General features: G+C 41.0%; 1 protein-coding gene across 1 annotated transcript in view; it reads left to right on the forward strand.

The window, feature by feature from the left end:
- Nucleotides 1-14,096, forward strand: part of LOC144595763 (von Willebrand factor D and EGF domain-containing protein) — a 178,922-nt gene that overhangs the window by 58,366 nt on the left and 106,460 nt on the right. The window contains exons 10-12 of the mRNA XM_078403383.1: nt 638-911; nt 2,544-2,758; nt 3,726-4,675. Of these exons, the coding sequence (XP_078259509.1) occupies nt 638-911; nt 2,544-2,758; nt 3,726-4,675 (1,439 nt within the window). The remainder of the gene's footprint in view (nt 1-637; nt 912-2,543; nt 2,759-3,725; nt 4,676-14,096) is intronic.

Genomic DNA, 14,096 nt, shown 5'->3' on the forward strand with positions numbered 1-14,096 from the left:
AAAGTGAAGGGGGAAGGAGGCTCTTGTTGGTTAGCCACTTAAAATTTGAAAATTCAATGTACATACCATTGGGTTGTAAGCTTCCCAAGCAGAATATGAGGTGTTGATCCTCCAGTTTGCAAGTAGACTCTCTCTGGGAACGAAGGAGGCATTATCAAAGGCAATGTGAGACCTGCTATCCACTTATATGTTTCCAGATATAAGGATTGATCCATTAATCTAAAACCATAATAGTTTTAAAAAGTTATTGATAAGGCTTTAATTTCTACAAAGGGTTTGGTGAACAAGCATCTTTAACCTTTAAAACATTTCAATTTATGCCTGTTGTGGTTCTATTTCAGCCATTGCTCTGGAATTTCGCGTTCTTTTCACACTTTATTTTACTGTCCGTTGCATGCATTATACATATGTTTGCAATGTTTTATTTCTGGTTTTAACAACCTTTCTTCCCATTTCAAAATTTTGAGCTCCGAAGTATTTTGATTTTGTACTCCTTTTGATAATCTACGGATTGCTGACACACCCTAAAAGCGTGATATTAGAGGGTGTTCTATCTCATAGTGTTTTCTGTTTGTTAAATGATATTCATTCTAAGCATCTTCCAGTCAGCTAACATATTGATGTTATTTTATTCCAGAGTTTATGACAACCAGAAAACTGGCACTTTTGTGATGTATAAAAGCCTTTTGCGAGAATTTGAGGTTCACGTCCGGCAGTGGGACTGCGGCAGTCGGTATTATGCTGTGTCCTGTAACTGTGGAGTCGTTGCCAGGGAAGGCGATGATATCATTGCATTTGATATGTGCAATGGGCAGTTTCAGGAGACTCGGCCTCATCTTTCAGTCAAAAGCAGTGGATCCGAACCTCATCACGTCAAAATAATGGATGCACACCAGGGGAAGAAAATCACTGTAGGTACTTTCTGAAATGATTGTCGACTGTTCATCCTGATAGCTATTTTTATTAATTAGAAGTGAGCTAGATGACAGTTTAAGTCATAACATTTGATCAGTGCTTCTATTTCCATACACACCTAATTATCCAAAAGTGTAGGAAGGAACTGCAGATGCTGGTTTAAACTGAAGATAGACACAAAAAGCTGGAGTTACTCAGCGGGTCCGACAGCATCTCTGGAGAAAAGCAATAGGTGATGTTCCGGGTCGAGACTCTTCTTCTGAAGAGGAGTCTCAACACAAAACATCCTATTCCTTTTCTCCAGAGATGCCGTCTGACCCACTGAAGGTATTTATTTCACAAAATGCTGGAGTAACTCAGCAGGTCAGGCAGCATCTCAGGAGAGAAGGAATGGGTGACGTTTTGGGTCGAGACCCTTCTTCTGACCCACTGAGTTACTCCAGCTTTTTGTGATTGCCCAAAAGATTATCTTCCGTTTTTAACAGATAACTCGCATTATCAAGTGGATAATGTTCTCACAGATTGATTGAAAAGATATCCTCCCATTTGTATTCAGTGGCCATCAGACATTAATCTTAAGCCATTGGGTTTAGTTGTTAAGTGTCTGGAGATATAGATTGGGATCATTTATCACTGACTCATCCTGCCCTACACTTTTGTTTTGAAATGTTATCAATCCCATGGTGAAGGAAGTATTCTTGGGATGTAAACTGCTGACTGACAAGTGCATTACAGAAATTACCATCTCTGCTGATCTTTATCGATGCACAGAAATTCCCAAAATAATCTAATGCTGGAGATTTGACATTATCAGAGATGAAGATGACGCAATAAAAGTAATATAAAGAATTAAATTTAGAATCCTTGTTTTTTTTATCCCCATTTGTAGAAATACACTGGTGTGCACATTGCACTCTATTTTAGTTTGTACATTTATAAAGTACTCATGAAGAACACTCACTTCATTGTGATATATTCCTAACTTTCAGATTTTATTCATATTTTGAATAGTAACTTAAAACATTGAGTGCAGTTTGATCTCCTAATTTGAGGAAGGACATTCTTGCTATTGGGGGAGTGCAGTTTAGGTTCACCAGGTTAATTCCCGGGATGGTGGGACTAACATATGATGAAAGAATGAATCGACTGGGCTTATATTCACTGGAAGTTAGAAGGATGAGATGGGATTTTATGGAAACATATAAAATTCTTAAGGGATTGGACAGGCTAGATGCAGGAAAAATGTTCCCGATGTTGGGATAGTCCAGAACCAGGGGTCACAGTGTAAGAATAAAGGGTAGAACATTTAGGACTGAGATGAGGAAAACATTTTTCACCCAGAGTTGTGAATCTGTGGAATTTTCTGCAACAGGAGGCAGTGGAGACCAATACACTGGATGTTTTCAAGAGAGAGTTAGATATAGCTCTTAGGGCTAACGGAATCAAGGGATATGGGGAGAAAGCAGGAACGGGGTACTGATTTTGGATGATCAGCCATGAAGGCTCGAAGGGCCGAATGACCTATTTTCTATGTTTCTATGTTTCTAAAATAATAACCCTATGTGTTGAAAGAAGTGGATTACTTTATCATTGTGGAATTTGGCTTTTGCTGGTATATGTTTCCACAGATCATGTTTCCATCGGGAGCATTTGTCCGTGCAGATGTGAACGATTGGGGAATGAGCATAACAGTGCGGGCACCCAGCATCGATTTTAACAACACTAGAGGTCTCTGCGGGATATTTGATCGAAATAGTAATAATGACTTCCATAGTGCAGATGGGAATCCCATGGCAGCTGCACATTGGAATAAATACCCCAATGATTTTATCGAGGAATGGAGGTATGCATTAGAACAAAAAAAGTGCAATTTCTGGTTTTAATTTTTAATGTAAAAAAAGATACATGGTGAATAAATTAAATTTCAACTGTCCAGAGTAATGGATCGTACAACTTGGACGAATTTGCAGGTGAAGCATGTCTTCACTTTTTCACTGCTAGAAGTACTTCAGCTTTTCAGGTCAGAGTTCCACCTGCTCCAGGTATTTAGTTTAGTTTCGGGATACGCTTGGAAACTGGCATTTCTGCCAGCCGAGTGTAGGCCGACCATCGATCACCCGTTACACCCTTTCTGTTTTTCCATTTTCTCATTAGAGGCAATTTTACAGAAGCCAATTAACCTACATACCCCTACACATCTTTGGGATGTATATCTTTAGAGTATGGGAGGAAACCGTAGCACTTGGCGGAAGGCCACACAGTCACAGGGAGAACATGTAAACCACAAAGACAGCGCCTGTGGCCAGGATCGAACCCCGATATCTGGTGTTGTGATGCAACAGCTTTATGAGCTGCACCACTGTGCTGCCCTATTTATTTTACTTTAAAATGGTTTGCTTAAACAAAATCCCGTGTTTTTTAAAGAAATTGTGATTTTTCTGTGCTCTATACTGCTATTACTCCATGGTTCTTTTGTTGTATTATTAATTACTAAATATTTTTAATATTTACAGTGTACTTTGTTTTCATTTCATTTGCTATCCGCATTATAAATAATATTATGTTTCTTAAGTATTTGATGACGATGACAATATGATAATGAATAACGTTGTTAATTCATGTAGACATGAAACTTGTTTAGTTGCTTTCTCCTCACAGAAATTTACAGTTTAATCTAAAGTAACAAAGACTAATTATGTTGTTATATGTCTAGAACATAATTTCTTTTTAAAAAAATCACTTGTATTTAGATAGAATAGTAGTTTGAAAATCTTTGTTATTATCTGACTTGCATGGTCTGTTTGCTTTAGAATACATTCAGGGGAAAGTTTGTTTGACAAGATACCAAGCCCCTCTGTGAGAGAGAAAAGAAGAAATTACTGCAAGTGTCAGAAAGAATATACATTGTCCCTTCATTCAGTGAACAAGTTGGCCTCTGGATATGGCCATTCTCATCCATCATCTCGTTGCTATGCCTATGAAAATGTGGATTATACTTCATTAATTCCTTTCTTGGATGTTACTGCAGAATATATAAACAATCCTGAACTTTCGTTCAGAAAGCGTGACATAATCCAGTCTTCTCAAAGGTCAGCTGGACATACGGCCTTGCTGAAATATATTCAGTCACATGGCCCCAAAGAATTTACCACAAAAGTCAAGTCACTTACTAGTCGGTCAGTGGGATATTCCAGATGGCCACACATAATTGATTTTACTGAACCAGGAGTTATGCTAGATAGAATGAAAAGGCAGGCTTTCTACGAGTATCTACCAACATTCACATTCCAGAGCCTAAGCCAAAGCGATCTGGAAAGCCTTACTTACTTTTTCCCAGAAGACCATTTGTCCAGCAATCGACCTAACGTGCAGCCAAAATGGCCAACTCCAAGTGGACTGACATCAGCCAAAGCCCTAGAGATATGCCAACAAGCCCTAGGAAACTCCACTATTGGTGTAGCATGTCAAGACCTTCTGGGAAGAAGACTTATTGAGGCTGTGAATCTGTGTATTTCAGACATGCAGCTTAAAGATGATCTTGCTTGGGAGGAAGGGATGCGGGCTTTCCTTGACAATGAATGTGAAAGAAAACTTTTGGAAAATAGGGTTAAATGGTCCCACGGAACAAATGGTCCACGTGTTAAAGAGATTGTTACAGCTCTCCGTTGTCCTAACTCCTGTAGTAACAGTGGACATTGTACAGCATGGGGTTGCCAATGCTTTGCCGAATACAGCTCCTATGACTGCAGCATTTCCAATGGTAAGCATAAAAATATTTTAATGATTGCATTTCCTTGTACAGAATAATAGTAGAGTTCAGTATATATGGCAAAAATTGCATCTTCACAAAATTAAAATGCCTTATAAAGACTTGCCCTTTCACTTGCCATTTTGCTGGGAAAAAATCAACTATAAGCATAAATCCTTGGCCGATCACTGTGTTGTTGACAGATACTAAGTCCATGTGGATCTGATACATAAAGCAATTTACCAGGACTATAAAAAGATCAGAGCCAAATGTGAGCTGCTAAAGCTGCTGAGTCCCAATGTCAGTTCTATGGAATTGTTTTAAAAAAATGCTTTATTTTAATTCATTATTTTATCATTTGAATATTTACCAAGATCAGCTTATTGCTTGTTTCTGGAACTGGAGAGGTTCAGATCAGGGAAGAATTCCAGACCTATTTTACCTTTGAATATTTTTGTTTTAAGCTTTACCAATGTGGAGAAATAGTTGTGGTTTCATCTTTGTTCCTCATGGTTCATTCATTAGGATTGACTTGTTATTTGGACGGTCAAATCTAAACTCTAAAATCTACTTGATCTAATCTTTGGCTGCAGTGCAGAAAGTCAATTGAAAAAATAATCAGATGTTTGGATTAAAATTTGGCATCATCCCACGCAAATTACATCAAAGTTAAACCAAATGCTTCTGTTTTCCCAGTAGCTAACCAGAGGAAATTGTGTTTCATTAACAAACTAGAGAGCAGACAAGTATAGCAGCAGAGAAGGGTCACTGAAGGTGATTGCTAAACACAACACTGAATTCTATTCAAATGACAAATAAGATGAGTTGCAAATGTTACCTGCCTTACATATTTTGCAACACGTAGTTGCATATTTACGTGTAAACGATCTTCAGAGAGACCTCGCAGAGTAAGATATCGTTGGTCAGGATTAAATCCAATTTGCACCTAAAATATACATAATCACCTAATATGGCCTGATTTATACACAACATTGCAGTGATTATCGGCAACTTCAAGACACCCATGCAAGTGGAGGTGAAAGCTTTGTGACATAGAAATTCTGCCATGTAGCACAACATTTGTGTCCTGCAATGCAATTCCTCTGATCATTAAAAACAATATAGTAAATTTACTGTTTTAATTGAAAAATCCATGATTGTCCTTAAGAGTCTTAGGTGTCTCTGACTGACCAATGCAGGGAGGCAATATGGTGATGTCCAAAGACACGCATTACACACTAATGCAATACTTTAATAATTTTTATCGACACATGGCTGCAGCACAGTAGCAGACCTACATGGAAGACATGATCTTTCATTATTCCCAGGGATGTGTAATCCAATACTGGGAGTACCTGCTCTGCAGCTTCTCTTCTACATATTTAATGTGCAAGTTGGTTCTCCCTTGGGCTCTCCATGTATACCCCACTCCCCAACCAACAATGGCACCAATCTCTCCCCAATAGGTCATGAGGCTGATCTTTGCCCCTTAGCATCAGCCTCCTGTGTTGTTTCAACAAGGCCCATTGCAAATTAATTATCAGAGTTAACATTTTGAAACATGAATTTTGTTTTGATTTCGTGGATGGGCTTTATTTTATTGTTGTTTATTGTCTATTGACCATCATCTGCAGTCATCAGCAATAATGGACTTTACTCCTTCCATTATGGTCCGTTTATAGTAAACCCTCATTATAACGGACCATAGAGGAAGGAGTGGTGTCCATTATTGCCGATGACGGCAGATGATGGTTTAAGACAAAAGAACAAGAAGTGCTGGAGTAATTAAGTGGGTTAGGATCTCTGGAGAACATGGATAGGTGACATCGGAACCCTTCCTCAGACTGGTTCAGTTGGCTAAATTACTCCAGCACTTTGTGTCGTTTCACTTTAAAACTAGGCGCATTTACCATGGGGCTTCCAAGGTGAAGTATGTCAGCATCTCCAGGGGAAGGGAAGGAAGCAGAGATGGTGGTGGGGGTGGGCGGGGGGGGGGGGGGAGGGAGAGGAGAAGAGGTCGACTGAACAGAGCCACTGGAGAAGTAGGCAGCAGTGGTTGAGCGGGGAGCAGATAATGCCACCCCTGACAGCAAGAAACATCAGCAGGTGAAAAGGGCTCGATGGTGCACCTTGCGAGTTGGGAGTTGGGTCAGGGACGGAGCTCTCAACAGCCAGGGAGACAGAGGGAGCCAGGGATGGGTCGGCAGGTAATTGCATTCACATTCAGGTTATATTGCCATCTGTGGTTGCTCAGGAAATTTCAACTGAGCTCTCGTAATTTTGTCCGGATTATAGCGGGAACCAGACCGTCAATTGCCAGAAAATTTGTGTTCAACCTGTATTGTAGACAGAGAAGAATGGTATCAAGACTTAAAATGAGGTTTCGATCAGCCGGGCAAGTGGGCCAAGAAATGGCAAAAGGAATTGTTGGGGAATGTTGTAGATCAGAGAGACAGAGGTGCACATAGTTCCCTGAAAGTGGCATTACATGGGTACAGTATGATGAAGAAGGCTTTTGGCATAGTGGCCTTCATCAGTAAGGATAATGAGTAGAGAAGCTGGGACATTATATTGCAGTTGTACGAGATGTTGTTTCGCTCGTGTGTCAGACGACATTCTGCCATCGCTTTGCCACAGGCAGTGCTACATCTGTGCCTCTGCAGAGATCGTCCCCAGTGCATGCCTCTCTGCAGCAGGTCAGTGGGTGGGCCATTGTCTGTACCTCTCCACAGTTGCATTTGTCAGAGTCGGAGAAGCCCCACTTCTTCAGGTTGAATCTGCAATGTCCCACTCCAGTGCGGAGGCGGTTTAGGGCTTTTCAGATAGTATAAGGATCTGCGTCCCCGCAGACGGGGGTCTGTGTCCACATTGAAGCGTTCTACTGCAGATGCCCGATCATGTCTTCGAGAATGTTCGTCGATGCCAGCCAGCTTGTACAGATGTTCAACCTATGTTGGCTTCAGGCATCCTGTGATTTTCCTGCAGGCAATGTTCAATGCAGAGTCCACTTTGTGTGCATGTTTAGAGCAGCTCCAGACAGGGCTTGCATATTCTGCCACTGAGAAACAGAGCACCAGTGCTGCAGTGCAGATTGTTGTTGGTTAAGCTGTATTTTGGGTTCAGTTTTTGCCACCCTGCCATTAAGATGCCATTAAGGAGGAAAAGGTGAAGAAAAAATTTACATGGGTATTACCAGGACTCAATGGATTGAGCTGTAGAAAGAGATTGGATAGTCCAGGACTTTATTTCTTGGAGCACAGGATGCTGAGGGGGTGATCTGAGACAGGTATAAAAAATTCACGAGGAGCATAGACAGGGCAAATACACACAGCCATTTCCCCTGGATTGGGGAATCCAGGATGAGAGGGCATGGATTTAACGTGAGGGGGGAAGATTTAATAGGAACCTTAGGGGCAACCTTTTCACACAGAGGCTGGTATATGTATGGAACGAGATGCCAGAGAAAGTGGTTGAGGCACTTAAATAACAATATTTAAAGGACATTTGGTCAGCTATATGGACAGAAAAGATTTAGAGGAATATGGATTAAACACAGGCAAATAGGATGAACATATGTTCAGCATGGATGTGATGAGCCAAAGGACCTGTTTCCATCTTGTATGATTCTTTGAAATACAGAGGTGATTAAGTAACGATTTGATAGACACCATTGATAGGTTATCATGTGATCTGCTGGCTACCAGTAAAAGCTTTGCTATATACTGCATCAAACAAATTGCTTTAGTGTCTTTTACCTGAGATTGTTTGATGTAAGCATAATTTTCCTGTTGAGCAGTTCCGACACATTAAGGTTTTTTGTAGCAATTTTTATGGCTTTTTCAGCGATGGCAGCTGGTGTTAGTTAAGGGTCTCTTAAGGAATGTTAATGTGAGGTTCAACTATGCCAGAAATCTGTCTCTATCCTAACTGATGCAAACTGATTTTCTTTCAGTAATGTACATTTGGGAAAACATCAGTACACTTTTGTACCTTTGAATGTGTTTACATTCCAGTCTGCTACTAGGATCAAGGCCATCCAATCAGTTGCACCTGTCACTTTCCCCTTTCTTTCTGGCAGAAAAGGCCAAACTTCGAACATGTTCACAGTCCTGACTGTAGTAGGCTGCTATAATTTTTTGCATTATTCTAAATTCCCTCAAGCTTGCTCTGAGCACATCTTATACATGAGGCACCATCCCTGTTTCTTTCACCCCCATTCTTATTGAACTCCTGATCATTCAACAACTTCTTATCATCATATCATATCATATATATACAGCCGGAAACAGGCCTTTTCGGCCCTCCAAGTCCGTGCCGCCCAGTGATCCCAGTACATTAACATTATCCTACACCCACTAGGGACAATTTTTACATTTACCCAGCCAATTAACCTACATACCTGTACGTCTTTGGAGTGTGGGAGGAAACCGAAGATCTCGGAGAAAACCCACGCAGGTCACGGGGAGAACGTACAAACTCCTTACAGTGCAGCACCCGTAGTCAGGATCGAACCTGAGTCTCCGGCGCTGCATTCGCTGTAAAGCAGCAACTCTACCGCTGCGTTACCGTTGCCTGCGTTGACTGATATTGTTGACAGTTCTCTCCAACCCGACAATAGCCTATAGCTGACATTGGTAGTTATCCTGCAACCCCTCACTAAAACCTTTTAATCAAATTTCAGTCTACCACTTAATCTCCAAACTTCATCACCCCAAACTTTTTTTTGAATGTATGTTTTCCTGGGGATTTGAATTTTGTTTTGTTACAGAATTTTTTACTTTGTTTTTCTTGGATGAGTCCAAGTAGACTAAATTTCCAGTGAGAAAGGAAGGGAATGTATCCTCTCTGCCAGGCTTCTCAAATAGATAACTGAGTTATGCAAATTTATACTACTTTGAGGAATTGTGGACAATTGATCAATCAGCTCATTCACAGAACCTGGTTTATTATCTGGTGCAGGTTTTTCTAATTCAGGTCCAGGTAGTTTAGCAAATGAAATGCTAGCAAGGAGCATTTTAACTCCCCCTTCCATTCCCAATCCAACCTTCCTGTCCTGGGCCTCCTCCATTGTCAGAGTGAGGCCCAGCGCAAATTGGAGGAATATTTTGCTTGGGTAGCTTACACCCATAATTTGCTTCGATAGCTTAAACCCCAGCGGTATGAACATTGACTGCTCTAACTTCAAATCGCCCTTGCTTTCCCTCTCTCTCCATCCCCTCCCCTTCCCAGTTTTGTTACCAGTCTTACTATCTCCGACTACATTCTATCTCTGTCCCGCCCACTCTCCTGACATCATTCTGAAGAAGGATCTCGATCTGAACTGTCATGCATTCCTTCTCTCCAGAGATGCTGCCTGTCCCGCTGAGTTACTCCAGATTTTGTGTCTACCTTAGATTTAAACCAGCATCTGCAGTTCTTTCCTAGACATTTTATTGGAGAGGTGTCAGTAGAAGTGATTCCATATCAATTTCAAAGGTAATTGATGCCTAAGAAACAACGGTGTCTGATTACTGCATGGAGATTACTTTGAACAGCCCCCCCCACCCCCTCTCCTGTCCTGTTTAAATCAAGGCCAGGTTATTTTTGGTTTGTCAGTTGCCAGAGTAACTTTTAAGTGTATCTCTAATTCCTGACCAAAATCATATTATAACCAAGTCAGCACGCATTATACAATTAATGTTCCCTAATTAATCATCTGTGGATGATGGAATTAGAAGTAACACTAGCAGGTTTGCAGATGACCAAAGCTGGGTGGCAGTGTGAACTGCGAAGAGGATGTTAGGAGGTTGCAGGGTGACTTGGAAGGGTTGAGTGAGTGGGCAGATGCATGGCGGATGCAGTATAAATTAGATAAATGTGAGGTTATCCACTTTGGCGGCAAAATCAAGGAGGCAGATTATTATCTCAATGGTGTCAGATTAGGTAAAGTCAAGTCAAAGTCAAAGTCAACTTTATTGTCAATTTCCAGTTAGTTTCCAGGGGAAGTGCAATGAGGGGAAGTGTAAAGGGGAAGACTTGGGTGTCCTTGTACACCAGTCACTGAAAGTAAGCGTGCAGGTACAGGAGGCAGTGAAGAAAGCTAATGGCATGTTGGCCTTCATAACAAGAGGATTTGAGTATCGGAGTAAAGAGGTCCTTCTGCAGTTGTATAGGGCCCTGGTGAGACCACATCTGGAGTATTGTGTGCAGTTTTGGTCTCCTAACTTGAGGAAGGACATCCTTGCTATTGAGGCAGTGCAGCGTAGGTTCACGAGGTTAATTCCCGGGATGGCGGGACTGTCATATGAGAAAAGATTGGAAAGACTGGGCTTGTATTCACTGGAGTTTAGAAGGATGAGAGGGGATCTTATAGAGACGTATACAATAATAAAAGGACTGGAGAAGCTAGATGCAGGAAAAATGTTCCCAATGTTGGGGGAGTCCAGAACCAGGGGCCATAGTCTAAGAATAAAGGGGAGGCCATTTAAAACTGAGGTGAGAAGAAACTTTTTCACCCAGAGAGTTGTGAATTTGTGGAATTCTCTGCCACAGAAGGCAGTGGAGGCCAATTCACTGGATGAATTTAAATGAGAGTTAGGTAGAGCTCGAGGGGCTATTGTGGATGATCAGCCATGATCACAATGAGTGGCGGTGCTGGCTTGAAGGGCCATATGGCCTCCTCCTTCACCTATTTTCTATGTTATATCCAATTCATGACATGGAAATAAATGTTATAGCAAAATTACCTATATCAAGATTTAGATTTTTCTCCCATGGGGGGCAGTTTTCTCTATCCTTTGATCCTCAGAATTTTGTATGCCTCTTGGCCGCTTCATCTCTAAGAGAGACAATTACAGCCACTGAGTGTCCTCATAAATAACATTCTCCTCTGTACCTCTGTGGTGCGATCAATTGAAACCTTTAGTGTGTTGACCAGAACTGTACTTAATTATCCAGCTGTGGTCTAACTAGCTTTTTTTAAGATACTGTAATCTCCCTGCTCTTATATTCTGTGCCCTGGCTACTGAAAGCAAGTGTCTCATTTGGTTTCTTCTTGGATCATCACCATCTTGGATCCTTAGATTTAGTTTAATTCAATTTAGTTTTAGTTTAGAGATACAATGCGGAAACGGGCCCTTTGGACCATGGAGTCCGGGCCAACCAGCGATCCCCATACACGAGCACTATCCTACACACTAGGGACAATTTACAAGTTTTACCAAAGCCAATTAATCGACAAACCTGTACCCCTTTGGATTGTTTGAGGAAAACTGAGCACCCAGAGAAAACACGCGGTCAGGCAGCACCCATAGTCAAGATTGAACCCGTGTCTCTGTGATTGTAAGGCAGCAACTCTACCGTTGTGCCATCGTGTTACCATACAGTAACTAGGACTTCTGCAGCAAAATCTCTCTGTTCCCTCATTTTTAGATTTTTTTAGATTTAGAGATACAGCGCGGAAACAGGCCCTTCGGCCCACCGGGTCCGCGCCGCCCAGCGATCCCCGCACATTAACACTATCCTACACACACTAGGGACAATTTTTTAAAAACATTTGCCCAGCCAATTAACCTACATACCTGTATGTCTTTGGAGTGTGGGAGGAAACCGAAGATCTCGGAGAAAACCCACGCAGGTCACGGGGAGAACGTGCAAACTCCGTACAGACGGCGCCAGGAGACTTTCCTAAGTGTCTACCGTTCATTATATTTTCATTTAATGTGTTCCACAAACAATATTTAATGATCTACTAGGCAATTTAGATTAAAATACACCTATTAAGAATATATTTTGCAGGTATGATTGCCCTTTTGAAATCATTTGTTACTTCCAAGTGAAATGTGGCTTTTGGTTGAATCATGGCATGTGCCTAATAAAATGGCACCTGTCTGGACACATAAACAGAGTAGGATTAAATGAGGTATGAAAAATGAGTTGTATGCACTTGGGATCCTCTCTCCACATAGTCCTGCACTGAGATTGCCAAATATTGATCTCGATATTTTGAAGCTTGTTTGTTTCAAGGACAAATTGAGGCAGAATGAAATATTATGGGATTCACTATGGTGGTGTGTTCTTTTTCAATGCCATGAAAATAAATGAGCTGTTCTCTTAAAAATCTGAATGAAAACAGAAGTAAACATAAGCAGTAGTGCAGGCAAGAGCAGGAGGAATGCGGTAAAGACATTAAACAGCTGGTGTTCTGCGCCTTGCACATTTATGATGTGTCAGCACTTGAATTTTCCAAATGGTACAGACATCTTGAGTCGGGGTTTAAAGTAAATGTGTATTTTTATGAATAGTTTAGTTTTGTAGACAGTCAACAACTGCAGTGGACACGGGAGGCTCTGGATGCTGGAATCTGGACCAAGCAATAAACTGCTGGAAGAACTGATCAGGTGAATCAATACTTATGAGGGCAAAGGGATGGTCAACATTCTGGGTTGAGATCCTGCTGAACAGTCCATGTCATAACACGATATTCTGCCCTATAATTATTTTCTCTTTAGCATGATCTGATGTACTCATGTATGGTATAATTTGTGTAGGAAGGAAGTGCAGATGCTGGTTTACACCGAAGATAGACACAAAATGCTGGAGTAACTCAGCGGGACAGGCGACATATCTGGAGAGAAGGAATAGGTGACATTTCGGGTGGAGATCCTTCTATAATTTGTCTGGCAAACAAAAAGTTTTTCATTGTATCTCAGTACACATTACAATAATAAACCAATACCAGGTGGAACCCAAAATGTTGATACTTAGTGACCACAGATGCTGCTTGACTGTGCTGAGTTCTTTCAGCAGTTTTATTTTGCTTCAAAAACTATAAGGGTTCAGTATCTGAACCTCTCTCTCTCTCTCTCTCTCTCTCTCTCTCTCTAGGTCACTCTGAGCTTGCAGCGTGTCCATTCACATGGCCCTGCTTCTCTTCGGACAGTGCAATATTAAACTTTTTGTCAGTTTCTAGGTTTCTGGACTGTAAACTGTTCCTTACCCCTATACTTTCCTGTGGGCAGCTAGTGATCTCTGTTCGTCCATCCTCGCTTCACTACGTTTCCTGTAGGCTTTGTTAGAACATACACAAGAAATATTAGAGACAGGAAAAAGATTTAAATTGAGAGGATGAAGGGAGAGGAAATGAAGGGAAAATTGTTCGTGAAGAGATTAAAGAACAGTAATGGATCAAAGAATTTGGTCTTTTAACTTTCATAGTGAATCAAACTTCACTCCCTGCTTGCATAATTTACAAACTATAGAGGACCACATACTATTGTGTTGGATATTTACATTCTTTCAGAATCTTATTACAAATTTATATATATATACACCATTTGGACCAATATCAGAGTGTAATTTTATTGCAGCATCCCAATCAGAGATTAGGTATAAAATATTATGTGGGATGCAGGCAAAGGTGCGTTTCATCATCTGTTTTCTGCAGAGTTTTAGT

The sequence above is a fragment of the Rhinoraja longicauda genome, chromosome 8, assembly GCF_053455715.1.
Source record: "Rhinoraja longicauda isolate Sanriku21f chromosome 8, sRhiLon1.1, whole genome shotgun sequence".
NCBI classification, from domain to species: domain Eukaryota; kingdom Metazoa; phylum Chordata; class Chondrichthyes; order Rajiformes; family Arhynchobatidae; genus Rhinoraja; species Rhinoraja longicauda.